General features: G+C 44.8%; 1 protein-coding gene across 1 annotated transcript in view; it reads right to left on the minus strand.

Annotated features, from left to right (window-relative positions):
- Positions 1–487: 487 nt before the first annotated feature.
- Positions 488–15,770, minus strand: part of Cs (citrate synthase) — a 23,855-nt gene continuing 8,572 nt past the window's right edge. Inside the window, exons 2-11 of the mRNA XM_050128086.1 lie at positions 11,236–11,286; positions 10,245–10,352; positions 9,537–9,602; positions 8,404–8,535; positions 8,016–8,204; positions 5,084–5,283; positions 4,073–4,202; positions 3,847–3,948; positions 3,041–3,250; positions 488–2,036 (exon numbers count right to left, since the gene is read on the minus strand). Coding sequence (XP_049984043.1) covers positions 1,866–2,036; positions 3,041–3,250; positions 3,847–3,948; positions 4,073–4,202; positions 5,084–5,283; positions 8,016–8,204; positions 8,404–8,535; positions 9,537–9,602; positions 10,245–10,352; positions 11,236–11,286 — 1,359 coding nt within the window. The 3' untranslated portion in view covers positions 488–1,865. The remainder of the gene's footprint in view (positions 2,037–3,040; positions 3,251–3,846; positions 3,949–4,072; positions 4,203–5,083; positions 5,284–8,015; positions 8,205–8,403; positions 8,536–9,536; positions 9,603–10,244; positions 10,353–11,235; positions 11,287–15,770) is intronic.

The following is a 15,770-nucleotide window of genomic DNA, read 5'->3' on the forward strand; positions in this document are numbered from 1 at the left end:
CCTTCTTGCCTATTTATAGACTTTTTTCCAGAAGGCCAGCTGTAGCAGGACAGCCTTAGAGCCCCTATAATCTAATGCCCCCAGGACCACCCCTTATTTTGGGAGGCCTCCTTAGGGAAAGTAGTAAGGGAGAGGCACTAACTATAAGCACCCTCTAGTGTCTAAGTCTGGAGCTAGTAGTCCTCCATTTGTCCTTGGTACAGGTCTTGTCCCTTTCACCCACTGGGCTAGACCAGCTCCTGGATTAGTCAGGCAAGTACTTGTGAGGTCTCTATAACAGAGAGGGATGGGGGTTAAAGGTAAAGGACTCCCCAACCTTGGGAAAAAGACTGAACGTCTTTGGAAAGCAGCCTTCCCTCTGCATGTCCTACTCGCCCGAAGAAAAGGGGTATACACAGACTCACTTCTCACCCACTAGTGCAGACCTTCCTACCAGATTTCTTACTTCATAATGATTCTTTCAGGCCTATGTAATAGCAAGCTCAAGCATTGTTAATAAAAACATTTATTATTTTTCATTTTATACAGAACAACCTGAAGTCTGCATCATGACTTAACAGTTACCCAGGGGTTTACAGTGTGTCCATCTCAACAGTGTGGTGCTGGGGTTTGGGTTCCACACAAACGCAGGCAGGAGTCTGGGGTAGGGAGGGAGCACAACAGGAGTGTATCTCAACCCTTTCTCAAAGAAAAGGCAGTATAGCTTCTGAGTTACTGGAAACCTGTGCAGACGGGGCTGCTAAGATAACCACCATACTGTGAGCTCGTAAGGGAAGAGCAAGAGTGACCTCGATAAATAAAGGGACATGTCCTCGACGCAGGGGATGAGAAGGCGGCTCACTGTTTTGAATGCCCTCAGCCCTAGGTCCAACTGATATTCAAAGGGAACTATGTCCAATCGCAAGTCATTTTTCTGTTCAAAAAGAAAGGCTAGAACCCCTGGGACCAGCCCATGAAGAGGCTGGTCATTCCTGAGCCCTTGTTCTGTGTGCCAGAGCATATTAACAGGAGAAACCAAGGTCAGAAGAGAGTGGCTTATGTTCCATGGAAGTAAAAGGCCTAGTTCACATTAAGTACTGAAAAGCCAAATGACTGGGAAGACCACAGATCACAGACCTGCTAAGAGAACCCTAGCCGAGGCTAGGACAGGGAGACCCAGAGCCTCCTCAGCTGAGGCACAGCAGGTATAGGAAGTCTGGGAGGAAACAGAACACTTGCAGACCTTAATTTAATGGTATAATTTAAAGAGAGAAATAGAATCAAATGCTGGGTACCAGTAAAATAAATATGCCATTTATGGCCACCTGATAGCATCAAAAGTTGCCAAATAACCAATTTTCATTTCCAGCTAACCAAGAGATCCTTATCCTTCTAGGAAGTGCTTGCGCACACAGGAAAAGGCCTTAGGGTTTGACACAGCTGACACCCAACATGATTCCTATGGAAACAAACGGGGCCTGGCCCTGGCCTCAGTGGCTCAGAGGGCTGACTGACTGATAGGGTAGAAGCAAAAGCTTCACAGAGTGACTGTAGCTTTTCTGTAACCTGCTTTGACCTAAACAAGAGGAGCCAGACTCTTGCTCTAGAGATGGTGGGTAGCCAGATCTAACCTGACCACATGCATTAGTCCTGGTCATCCTACAGTTGATAGACAACTCATACCAGGGAGGGAAGTGAGCTGGTGAGGGAAGAAGGGGTTGCTTTTCATCTTTTAAGTCTTAATTTATATTTTAACTTCAAATGTATTTTCAGTGCCTTGGATACAGGCTAATCTTAAGTCTTAAAGGCCCCTGAAACAAAACAAAATTATACTTTATTTTAAGCTTCCTCGTTTTCTTATAGTCAGTTTCCCGCAATCTCCCGTTTTATCCTGACTTAGAGTCCACAAATTTCATCAGACCGTCCGTGCTCATGGACTTGGGCCTCTCTAGAGGGAAGCCTAGGGCTCTGCTCCAGATGAGCTGTGCCAGCACACCCAGCGCTCTCGACACTCCAAACAGGACCGTGTAGTAATTCATCTCCTTCATGCCATAGTACTGTTAGGGTAGAAGAGAAAAAAGCTTTATTAAAAGCCAGGCACACACAAGTCTATGGCAACAAAAACCGTAGAGACTCCATTCCCCCTTTCATCCATAGTCTTAGTCTTAGCCCACTCAGCCTTAGATAATTTGAAAGAACATTAGGAAAAGTAATACAGCTGCAGCTCAGTCAAGAGCTGGACGTGTCAAAGGGCTCTGTGAGGGAGGCTAGAGGAGACCCTGCTCTAGGGAAACCCAGTGCTGTAGACCTGAAATTCTATCTATTTTACTTAAGAGGCTGAGGCAGGAGGTCAAAAGCTTAAGGCCAGAGGCCAAGGAAACATCTTGGTTGGTAGACGGTTTGCCTTTCGAGACTTAGGACCTGAGTTCAGATTCCCAGCATGCACACAGAAGCAGGGTGTAATGGCATATACCTGAAATCCTGTGAGCAGGACGACCCTGGAGCTTCACTAAGAGATTCCAGAAGGTAAGATTAAAAAGGCTCCAAAAAGTAAGATGAAAAGTAACAGAGGAGGGGGCTGGAGAGATGGCTCAGAGGTTAAGAGCCTGCTCTTCCAAAGGTCCTGAGTTCAATTCCCAGCAACCACATGGTGGCTCACAACCATCTGTAATGAGGTCTGGTGCCCTCTTCTGGCCTGCAGGCAATACATGCAGGCAGAATATTGTATACATAATAAATAATTTTTTTTTTTTTTAAAGTAACAGAGGAAAACACTCGACATCACCTCTGGCATCCATATGCACAAACATGTGCCAGCACACAAATAGACACATAAACACATTTACCACCAACTAACTAGAAAAAGTGCCAGGCCTTCATTCAAAGCACTTGAAGAGGCCGTGGATCTGAGTTCCAGGTCAAGCTGGTCTAGAGTTCCAAGCCAAAAGGGCCCTGCATGAGGCTTTGGGTTCCTTGCCCTTATTCTGATTAGGGAGTTTTGTGCCGAGCAAAGAACAAAACAGTGGTACAGTGAGAAGGCAGGCGGGGAGAATGGACTCACCTGGAGCAGCACCCCACTGTGAGCATCTACATTGGGCCAAGGATTCTTGGCCTTCCCTTGCTCTAAGAGGATATTGGGCACAATCTTGTACAGCTGAGCAACCAGCTTAAACAGAGGGTCATTAGGCAGATGTTTCAGAGCAAACTCTCTCTGGCAGGAATACCGTGGGTCAGTCTTCCTTAGCACTGCATGACCATATCCTGGGACAACCTGCAAAGGGGGAGAAATCACAGAGCTGGCGTATTCAGGTAGAACTGTCCCCATTCAGATCATTTGGTCCTGATGGTTCAAGCAGGACTGTAAATTCAAAGTCAGCCTGGGTGATTCAGTGAAAACCCTGTCTCTAAATAAAAAGATAATGCAGTCCGGTGGCGGTGGCACATGCCCTAAATCCTAGCACTCGGGGAGGCAGAGGCAGGCGGATCTCTGTGAGTTTGAGGCCAGCCTGGTCTACAAAAGCTAGTTTCAGGACAGGCTCCAAAGCTACAGAGAAACCCTGTCTCGAAAAAACCAAACCAAAAAAACAACAAAAAGAAAGCAAGCAAGCAAGCAGCGGCTGGGAAAACAGGTGGTAGAGCACTCGCCTTGCTAGCCAGAGATGCTGGGTTCAAGCCCAAGCATCATAAAAAAGAAAACTAAATCCACAAGGCAAACAAATGGGGGAAACAATAAAAGGCAGTTTTCTAGCTAATGCAAGGGCTGCTTTTATTCTTTTATTTTTTTTCCCTTGAGACAAGGTCTCAATAGCCTGGAATTGTCTTTCAAATTTCAGTGTTTGGGTCTTAGTCTCTTTCTTGGTTGCTTACCCGTCCTGAGTTGAGTGTATTCCAGATGTAGTCTCGTAACTTCTCATCTGACACGTCTTTGCCAACTTCCTTCTGTAGCTGTGTTAGCCAGACAAGCACTTCCTATGAGAAGTTTAGGATGGGAAGAGGAATGTCAATACGCATGCCAAGGAAAGGGTGTCAAGATGGGGGACAGATCATGTGAGTAAAAAACACAGACCGGGGGGAAAAAAAAAGCTAGTCTTACCTGATTGGCTAGTCCATGGAGCGGCCCTGCCAGCCCATTCATGGCTGCTGCAAAGGCCAGGTAGGGGTCTGAAAGGGCACTGCCCACCAGGTGGCTTGTGTGGGCACTTACGTTACCACCCTCATGGTCACTGTGGGGACATGAGGCAGAGCCAAAGTGAGAAAGGGAAGGGCTGATTACAACAGACACTGCTTTTCTCTCGTCAGATCCTGGCCTTCTGGGATCCTGACACCCTAGCCGGTCAGCTGTGCCTATTCCCTCTCTCCACCCCCACTTCCACTGTTAGGGTCAAATACAGAGCTCAAAGCATGCATTGAGCTACAGTCTCAGCTATCTCCCCCATTTTAATAATGGTGACCAGAAGAGGGAGCGCCTGGAAAGCTGACGGACTCGTGTGTTTTTTTCAAATCAGAAGCAATTCCCTTAAAGCTTTCAGCTTTTCTTCCTTATTTTTTGCCAAGTTTCAATCCTTACAAGATGTTTCTACCTATACCCCTTTGCTATACAGGTCATCTGTTCCTAGATAATAACATTAAGGAACTTTAAAATGTAGTCCTACCCCTACCCTCATTGCTGGGCACGGTGGCACACGCCTTTATTCCTAGCACTTGGGAGGCAGAGGCAGCTCTGGAGGATCTTTATGAGTTTGAGGCCAGCCTGATCTATATAGTGAGTTCCAGGACCAGGGCTATGTAGAAAGATTCTGTGTCTCCAAAAAAAAAAAAAGAAGAAGAAGAAGAAAAAAAAAACCAAGCAAGCAAGCAAACAAACAAAACCTCAAACCAAATCAAAGAGTTTCCCATCAATCCAGGGTTGCCTCCCCACCCCCTATCCTCCCAGACAGGGTTTTTCTGTGTGTAGCCCTGGCTGTCCTGGAACTTGCTTTGTAGACCAGGCTGGCCTCAAACTCGCAGAGATCCGCCTGCTTCTTCCTCCTGGGTGCTGAGATTAAAGGTGTGCACCCAGCTCAATCCAGGCATTTAAGGGGTATAATTATTAAATCTAACTTACCTGTGGATGGTGAGGTACAAACGCATAAGCTCGGTGAACTGTGCATCAGTATAGCCTAACATATTGGTAAAATTGTGGGACCAGTCCAGCTTAGAGTCAATGGCCCCAATGCTGCTGCCTTCCCGGTAAAGATTCCGGTAGATCTTTGCTGCAACACAGGGTAGCTTCGCAATCAGGTCCATACAATCTTCATAAATCAACTGATTAAAGAAAAGGTGGGAGAAAAGAGGAATTACCTACAAAGCATTAGGCTGCAATATTGTTTGTCCTTCACAGACAGTGTCTGAGCTGACCGCTGTATGCTGGGTGGTTATATATTAAGTATATTTCAGGGTACAGAATAACAACAACCATGTACTGAGTAAATTACTGCATCCTAGGTTTCTAATAACCCACAATTCTCCATTGTTTCCACCCTCCTCAACGTAAGAGCACGCATACACGAGCTGAGGTTCCTCAGTTAAGTATCAAAATAAACCGTGAACCTGATATGCCACACTGCGATGTGCTGAGGGTAGCAGAACTTTACACCTTCAATAGCACATGGTGAGATCAGAGGATGACTCTGAAGCCCCTTTCTCCCTCCACCTTTATGTGGGTCCTGGGAACTGAGGTCAGATTCCTGGGATTGTACACGTGCTCTCACCTGTTGAGCCATCTCACTGGCCCGTTTTCTAAAGTTCATTCTTTATTTCTTTATTCGAATGTTTACTCTTATAATTTAGATTGCATTGAAAATTTATTACATATGTTAGGAGTCAAAACAGTGTTGACCAATTATTGAATAGCAAGAGCTTCAAGGCTTTAGATACATATTATGCTAGATCTATTATACAAGGTTTTGAAACACGTATACTTTGATAGAAAACTTGTGCAGCATGTAGGTGGCCTGGACTCGATGCCTAGCATTAGCCTAAAAGTACATCCAAACATGGGTGGAGAGACGGTTCTGCAGTTAAGAACACTTGCTCTTGTAGAGGATCCTGGCACCCAACATAGTAGCTAACAATGATCTCTAACTTGGTTCAGAGGATCCACTGCCCTCTTCTGGCTTCCACAGACACTGCATGCAGGTGGTGCACAGACAGACTTGCAGACAAAACAATCTGTACACATCAAAAATAAATCTTGAAAAATATACCAAGAAGAGTACACTAACTGGTTATTGAAAATACATACACAAGTAACATTATACAGACCAAGCAGGTCATATTTACCTATTTATACACACGCACACACACACACATGCACCAACAATTAATAAAAATAGACGTTATAAATCTGAAAGAGAGCAAAGATGGGAGGGTTTGCAAAAAAAGGGCAGGCAGTGGTGGCACACTCTTTTTTTTCCCTTGAAGAGTCTTGTATGTGAACAAACCCAGGCATAATTGCCAGGCTGTGATGGCACATGCCTTTAATCCCAGCACTTAGGAATTAGAGGCAGGTGGATCTCTGTGAGTTCGAGACCAGCCTAGTCTATAGAGTGAATTCTAGGACAGCTATAACAATTATTTGAACAGCAGGTGTAAAAGACCTGAGTTCAACTCCTGGGCGCCACATGGTAGGAGAGAACCATGTCCTGAAAGTTGTCCTCTGCCCTTCACATGCAAGCTTCAACACATAAGCACCCCCGATTCCTCCAGTCTCAGGGGACCCAACATCTGGTCTCCATGGGCTAAGCACATATGGTGAAAATAAACTCACAATGGCTCAGACATATACACATAAATAAACCTTGGAAACTGTTTGTCTAGTATGCAAACAGCACTCAGTCCTCAGCATCTCATAAAATGGTACGATGGCGAGTGCCTATAATCCCAGTATTCAGAAGGCTGAAGGTTCACAGGTTCAAGAACAGTGTGGATTATACAGCGAGTTCAAAGACAGTAGTAGTAAGTGCTACCTACATAGCAAGATCCTTTCAACCACCACCACCACCATTTACAAAAGTGGTGCACATAAGGAAGGTGGGGGTTACTTTCCCTATGCCACAAGATAGCTTAGTCAGTAAAGGGCGTACTACTCAAGCACTCAAACACGAGCATTTGAGTTTGAAACTCCAGCACCCTTGTAAAAACCCAGGCAAAGCAACAGTATCTATAACCAAGATGTTGGGAAGGCAGAAACTGTTGGATCTCTCAAGTTAATTGCCCAGTCAGACTAGCCAATTCAAGGGGCTTCAGTTTCAGTGAAAGACCCTGTCTCAAAAAATAAAGTGAATGTAAAGTGGAAAAGTGCTTACCTTTGGTGCACTTGAGTGCGCGCGCGCGCGCGCACACACACACACACACATCACTTTTTATTTTAGGATTCTACAAACAGGAAGTTAGTCTTTGTCTCTCCTGCAGTATCTTAGGTGGTCTAGCCCAGAGTGACTGGCATCAGTTCTCCTAGACTACAGTGTGATTATCTATCAGTCCTCCTAGGCTACAGTGTGATTATCTATCAGTCCTCCTAGACTACAGTGTGATTATCTATCAGTCCTCCTAGGCTACAGTGTGATTATCTATCAGTCCTCCTAGGCTACAGTGTGATTATCTATCAGTCCTCCTAGGCTATAGTGTGATTAGCTATCACTCATCCAAATCCTAATGCATCATAAAAATTGTCCTTATTTGGGGCTGGTTCAGTGGACAGCGGCACCTGACAAACTGATCCATGGTACAAACTCTGTATGAGGAGAAAACAAATTCCTAAGCTGTCTTCTGATCTTTACACACTATGAGTGCACAAACAAAAAATAAATTAATAGGCAAAAAACCAATTCTCTATTTTCTTAATAATTTTAACAAGTCTTATAGTAAATTTTTGTTTCAGTGTTAGGGATTGCCTCAGTTTGTGAAGTGGATTCCTCAACTAAGCCAGAAGTGTTCTTCACATTCAGGTACTCTGAACCCCATTACAGTCCAACCACACAGCTCAAATTTCCTACCTCCCAGTACTTGGTTCGGTTGATTCCCTCTGCGTAGGCACGGGCAAAGTTACTTTCACTGTTGAGGGCTGTGATGGCTGCACTGAGCTGAGACATGGGGTGCAGGTTAGTAGGAAAGTTGTCCAGCATGGTGACCACATGAGAAGGCAGAGCTGCCCTTTTGGCCCATTCTTGTGAGAGCCAAGATACCTGTGAAAAAAGAGATTCGCTCAGAAACGCCTGAGTAAAGATGACCCAACAGGGTACCATCCTCTCAGACCCAGTCAGACCCTGCTCACTCCTTCTCGAAGCACTCTATAAAACCCCAGCTATGGGCAGATGAAGATTAAATGCTGAAAACTAGAGAAAAGCAAGGAAGGGGAATCAGAAGGGTCAATGCTGATCATACCTGTTCCTCTGTTGGCATCTGTCCAGTTACCAGCAGCCAAAATAGGCCCTCAGGTAGGGGTTCTTCCCCACCCTTAGCCTTAGGCAGTAGTTTCTGGCACTCAGGGATACTATGTCCTCGGAAACGTATGCCCTTGAGGAAGAAAGTGACAATTGTGACCCAATTTATTAATCTGTCAGTCACAGAACAAACTAGTCCTAATCATCAGTCATTTCAGTGGTAAACACACTCTACTAAGCTTGAGCACCTGAGTGTGATCCCCGGGACTCACACAGTGATGCAAGAGAACCAACTCTCAAGCTGTCCTCTGACCTCCACACGTACAGTGTGAAATGTGGGACTTGTACCTGGGCACTTGTACATGAACACATACAAGAACGAGTATTTACTTAAAAGTTTATGTATGTATGCATGTGTGTGTGTATATAATTTATTTATTTACTTATTAAACAAACAAACAAAAAGCAGGCATGGTGTCGCACTCCTTTAATTCCAGCACTCGGGAGGCAGAAGAGACAAATCCCCGAGTTCAAGGCTACTCTGTTCTATGTAGAGAGTTCCAGGACAGCCAGTGCTACACAGAGAAGCCCTGTCTCAAAACAAAACAAAACAAAACAAAAAAAAAAAACAAACAAACCAAAAAAGGAAAAACTATATTAAATAATCGTTGTTTTTTGAGGCAGAGCATGTCTATGTAGTCCTGGCACTCACCTCGAAGACCAAGGGTGGCCTTGAAATCAGAGATCTAACAGCCTCTGCCTACTGAGTGCTGGGACTAAAGATGTGGCTCTTTCTGTTACTTTCAATTGTGTGTGCACGTGAGTGCATGAGTTTGTGTGTGGGTGCAGTATGTCTTCTTAATTGCTAAGTCACCTCTCTAGCCCATAAATGTGTTTTGTTTTTTTCAACAACAACAACAACAACAAAAAGTACCTGCCATGAGTTCAAAGCCAGTCTGGTGTATAACCACAAGTTCCAGACCTGCCCAGGCTCTAACTTCAAACAAAAACAAAATCCTATTCTTCACATATTTATCCTGCCTTTGTTCTCTTATTCTGTACTGAGGTGCACGAGAGGAAATTGTTTCCAGCTGTCCTAGTATGGACAATCACTGATGGATGATGGCAGCTTACCTCATCAGGATCGAGAACCGATGTCTCATACACGAGTCCCTTCATGCCTCTCATGCCGCCATACATCTGAGGAGAGAAGGGTGAGCAAGCATCACAGACCCTCCTGCAGTGGCTGGAGTTCCTGCGCTCAAAAGACCTTTACTCTCTCACCCACAAGACTGTATTTGGGAGGGAGGTTCTGGGGGCTGGATTTCTAGAACTGAACCAGTGTTCTGTCAAAGGCTGCTAGCTCAGGCAACGAGCATTTGCACCAGGTCACTACTGTTTCTTTAATGTACCTGCCTTTGCTTCCTTTTCTTATCTGTATTTTATTTTTCCTCATGACCATCCTTAATCCCCTCCATGTTCCCAATGATGAGCTAATGGAATTAGATCTGTTATGGGCAAAGGGAAAGGAGCACTGACTGAAGAGCTTAGGAAGTTATCCTAAGGCTACTCCAGAGGATTCACTGGGCCTGCAGTCTAACTGGATGGCCGTGACAACAATCAGAAGACAGTCTGGCCCTAGCCGAAGCTGGGAACAGAACTATAAACTGCATCTATCTTTGTTCATAGGTGAACAAGGTTAGGCTTAATTATAAATCTGCAGGAAAAAAAAAAAAACAACTATTCTCTAAGGAATACCATAAAACCTAACATTTCATTGTATACCAGTAAAGGAAATGGTACCTTTGTGGCATACGTCATCTAAGACACCACTGCCCTTACCATATCCACGGTGATTTGGCCAACCACTGTCTTCCCATGTTGCTGTCTGAAGGCTTTAATTCTGGCCTGCTCCTTAGGTATCAGATTGCTCAATACATCTTTCAAATTCTAGAAGGAGAAATAGAAGGGTTAAGAGGTCGTAAAACAGAGAGCTTCCTACTGTAAAGAACATATATGAAGACTGCACGGGGAGGAGTGAATGGGAGCTTTATTTTGCAGAAAGGAAAATGTCCTGGATATGGACAGTGATGTTCGCTTAATTAATAATTAAAAAGTCATAGCCAGCCGGGCAATGGTGGCGCACACCTTTAATCCCAGCACTCGGGAAGCAGAGGCAGGTGGATCTCTGTGAGTTCAAGGCCAGCCTGGTCTAGAGTTTCAGGACAGTCAGGACTGCCCCACAGAGAAACCCTGTCTTGACAAACTGAAAGAGTCAGCCACTCAAGAGGCCAAGGCAGAAAGATGAGTGAGGCCACCCTGTTTCAGGAATTTGATAAAAGGGATATAAGATCCTGTATTAGAATTTAAAACAAACAGTACATTTTATTTCATTTAGGGGTTATGAGCATGTTTTCGTGGTAAAGTACTTGATACCATGTGTGAGGCTCTGGGTTTAATGCTCAGCAGTACAGAAACTAAAGGGAAAACATTTGCTGTTTCCACAGCACTACACCACTGAATAAGAGGCTGGAGGGATGGCTCAGCAGTTAAGAGCTTTTCCAGAGGACCTGGGTTCAATTCCCAGCACCCACATGGCAGCTCACAACCATCTGTAACTCCAGTTCCAGGAGATCTGACCTACATGTAGGTAGGCACAACACCAATAAACATAAAATTTTTAAAAATATTTTTTAAAACAATAGTAATAATAATAATCATAACAATTATTGCTTAATTCCAATAGACTTAAGATAATAAGGCAAGTAGTTGCCAAACAGTCTGTCCTGAAGTCAGACTGCTACAATGATTCTGCATTCTTGACAGATCTTACCGTGGCAGAAGCACTGGCATGCCGGACAGCAAGAACAATGCAGGATGAGTTCTGCAAAGAGATTAAGACAAAATCCTTATGAATACCCTTCCCTTTTTAAACCAAGAAGCTGCAGTGACTTTCACCTTAAGGACAGTCTGACATAAACTTTTATCAGGCCATAGATAGCCCTGGCAGAAGCCTGCTTCTGTCTCACACGCGGGGGTTGTTACAACAGGAAGGTGGCCGGGTACTGCTGCTGCAGTGCTCTCTCCACCCGCGCGGACAGCCTCAGGCAGGGCAGCCTTCACAAGAGCAAGCAGGGTGTTGCATGTAGTGACTGTAAAAGATGCTAATCACAACTGATGCACACTTTAATCATGTTCTGTCTTGCCCCCTGAAAAGAGGAATAAATAAAGTATCCACCTACCATCCTAAACTCCAGTTCTGGGGAATCCAGTGCCTACTTCTAGCCCCTGCAGGTACCAGGCATTCAAGTGCTGCTCAGGCACACATGCAAAAACACCCATTCACATAAAATTAAGAATTACAAGAAAAAGGAAAATTAAATAAATTAGAGGAATTTTGAAGGTAGTAAGTCACCCTGAAAACTATGTGTGAGATCTGTTTTTAAGTGTGAACTTGAGAGTATTTTTTTTTTTTTTTGGTTGTTCAAGACAGGGTTTCTCTGTGGTTTTGGAGCCTGTCCTGGAACTAGCTCTTGTAGACCAGGCTGGTCTCGAACTCACAGAGATCCACCTGCCTCTGCCTCCCAAGTGCTGGGATTAAAGGCGTGCGCCACCACCGCCGGCTTGAGAGTATTTCTTTAGGATTTATTTACTCATTTAGTGTGCACTGGGGCTCTGCCTGCATGTTTATCTGTGTGATGGTGTCAGATCCCCTGGAATTGGAGTTACAGATGGTTGTGAGCTGCCATGTGGGTGCTGGGAATTGAACCTGGATCCTTTGGAAGAACAGCAGTGCTCTTAATATCTGAGCCATTTCTTCAGCCCAACTTGAGAGAGTATTGAAAACACCTCAAGTAAAGATGTTTCCAGAAGAGATTAGAATGGGAGCCTGAGTGGACTCAGTGGCTCCTCAACATGGGTATGAACCCCATCAGCAGGGAGCCTCATAGAGCAAAACCAGGAAAGGTATATCAGCCTCTTGTTTCTCCCAGCTAGAAATACTTTTCTCCAAACACAGACACCAGACCTCTGCCTCTGCACACATGACTGACTGACACTGGCAATTCTCAGGCTCTCAGACTTAACGGACTTGAACTGAAACCCACTACCACTATTCCTGGTATCCTGCTCACTTCTATAACTGTGAGTATGCACACATACATACATAGATAAACACACAAATATAATTTTTATTTTTTTCAGGCAAAGTCCCTTCATGTTGCTCTGGCTGGCCTTGAGCTCAGATCAACTGTCTCTGTCTCCCGAGTTCTGGTTTGGAGGTGTGTGCCACCACTCCTGGCATTTTCAGATATCATCTACGTGCACTGTACACACACTCTTACTGACTCTAAACAATGACTAACAAACTATCCAAAATGATCAAGGAAAAATTCGTGTTAGACCTTTAATTACAACGAACACAGAATACTTGATCTGGAAAGGAAAGCTGCGCATGGGATGGTGCGTATCTGTGACAGAGCCAGGCCAAGTATGCAGAGATGGCTTGGCAGCAGGAGCACTAGCTGCTCTTCCAGAGGACCCGCAGTTTCCAGCAGCCACACTGCGGCTCACAACCATCTATAACTCTAATTCTAAGAAACCTAATGACCTCTTCTGCTTCCACAGGCACCAAGCACAGATGGTACACAGTCATACATGCAGTCATACATCCAGACACATAAAATAATCTTAAAAAATGGAAAACTAAAATAAGGGGTATGAGGATGTAACTCAAACACTTGTCTAACATGCAAAAGCCCGTGGATTACCCCGCCCCCAGCACTCCGGAAACGTTATACAGTGATGCAGTTTATAATCCCAGCCAGCACCCAGGAGGCACAGGCAGGAGAATCAGAGTAAGATCACCCTCAGCTGCATGAATTTGAGCCCAGTCTCCAGCCAAAAGAGATTACATCCCCAAAATAAATAAAAACAAACTAATGGAAATTCAGACTTGGATCTCAGACTTAATTTCAATCTACAGTTTACACAAAAAGCACAGCAAGAGCTGGGCGGTGGTGGCGCATACCTTTAATCCCAGCACTCAGGAGGCAGAGGCAGGCAGATCTCTGGGAGTTTGAGGCCAGCCTGGTCTTCTACAGGGGAGCTAGTTCGGGACAGGTACCAAAGCTACAGAGAAACCCTGTCTCGAAAAACCAAAAAGAAAAAAAAAAAAAAAAAAAAAAAGCACAGCAAGTCCTAAATACAGGCCTGCCATTTTCATCCTGTTGCCTTGGCTATGAGACCCTAACATAAACTTCACTGTTCAATTCTAATGGTAATTAAAAAGCCAATGTTAGGGTGTGGGAGATGGCTCAGTGGGCAAGAGTGTTTACTCTGCAAGCTTAAAGCATATGCACCCTCATAAAAGCCAGACATCAACACTAAATTATATTTTGTTAAATCTTGAAGCATTTTGTTATCAAATAAATGTGACCAGTAAGTTCTTTTCGGAATGTTTTGACATTTATGTTAAATGCCATTTCTAGTCCATAACTAGTATCTTGTAAAAATATAGGCTGTTAGAAAAAAAAGAAAAACACTAAGAACAAAATAGGCATAACAGCTTGTAGCTATAACTCAGAAACTGGATCCTAAGAGTTTTGGCCAGTCAACCTAGCCAAAAATGTGTGAGCTTCCTGTCCCAAGGCATTAAAGCAAACAGTGACGGAAGACACCCAAACTTGTCTCTGGCCTCTATACGCACATCTACCTGCACACTGAACACAGCATTCACCACTGGTCTTGTATGGCATGGTGGTAACATCCTTGTAATCCCAGCACTACAAAAGCTGAAGCAGCTGAAGACTCAAGTTCCTGGGCTACAGAGAGAAACCATGTTTTTGAAAAAAGAAAAGAGCCAGGTGACATGGTCACAGGCCTATAATACAGTCAGTTGGAAGGTATGTAGAGGGAGAGATCAGGAATTCCATATCAGTCTCAGCTATACAACATATCCAGTCTGAGGAGCCTAAGCTATGTGAGAGCCTATCTCAAAAGTGGGAGGGGGCAGAGAGTTGTATTGGCTGTAACAATCCATCAAGTGCCCAAACTCTGGTCTAGTCAGAAGTCATCACAGGAAGAAATCTGTCAAACCCTAGGAAGGGTGAATGGCTAATTTCATTTAATAAGACCTCAACTTCCTATTTTCTTGGGAGGGGTATCATTTTTAGCTTTTTTGAGATAGGATCACTTATGGCACTGGTTGTTCCTGAACCCGCCATATAAGCAAGGCTGGCCTCAAACTCCTGTTCCTTCTGCTCTCTCCCAGTGCTGGGACAGCAGGTTTTTCTGAGACAGGGTGTATATAATCACACTAACCTGGAACGCCTGTCAGTACTCCTGCCGAAAGCCCTCAAACTTCACTGGCAGCACTAAGAGCGCTGAGAATGGCCTTACACGGTATGCTCAGGTCACACCACTGATGGGGCAGGCGAATCACTTCTCAACGTCTTCCCCCCAGCTCCTCCCCAGCCCTGGAGCTGTGTCAGCTGAGATTTGGGCATCTGGTTGCTTGCCACAAGTAGTCACCTCACTGATCAGCAGCTGTCAGGTGAGGCAGGCAGTCACTTCACTCAATAGGTCAGTTCCTTCATGGGGAGAGCCAGAGAGACTGCTAAAGCTTGGTGAATAATGGCTGACAGCCAGGAGTCCCAATGGGGGAAAGTGGAAACACCACAACCATTAGGAGGTTTTTGTTTTCAAACTCACATGCTGGTGCCTTGAGCTTTCTCATTTTATTTGTTTGTTTGCTTGTTTGTTTAGGTTTTTTCAAGATAGGATTTAATCTGTGTAACAGTTCTAGCTAGGCTTGAACTCACAGAGATCCTTTTGTATTTACTGAGACAGGATCTCACGTAGCCCAGGCTGGCTTTGAATCCACGCTCCTCTTGTGGACTCCTTAGGGCTGGGATTACAGGTGTGCTTGTTTTTCACCTGAGTGATGGCTTGTGTCATTTCTCAGACAAGATCCCACTATGTAGCCCACCCTGGCCTGGACCCTGTCTTGGCCTCATGAGAGTGGGACTGTAGGCACAGGTATAGCCTGTGAGTCTGCTGTTACTGATGGAAGTGGAGTACGGTTCTCAGATGTGCTAACGACAACAACACATCACCGCCTCCATCTTACAGGGCAACGAGGGGAAAAGACCAATGAGTTATATGGAGGTAATGCTTCAAAGAACTTTTCTATATTACTTAAGAATATTCCTGCTAGCCGGGCGATGGTGGCGCACGCCTTTAATCCCAGCACTCGGGAGGCAGAGGCAGGCGGATCTCTGTGAGTTCGAGGCCAGCCTGGTCTACAGAGCTAGTGCCAGGACAGGCTCCAAAGCCACAGAGAAACCCTGTCTCGAAAAACCAAAAAAA

Source organism: Alexandromys fortis, unplaced genomic scaffold, assembly GCF_014885135.2.
Source record: "Alexandromys fortis isolate MF-2015 unplaced genomic scaffold, M_Fortis_MF-2015_v1.1 scaffold_263, whole genome shotgun sequence".
NCBI lineage: Eukaryota > Metazoa > Chordata > Mammalia > Rodentia > Cricetidae > Alexandromys > Alexandromys fortis.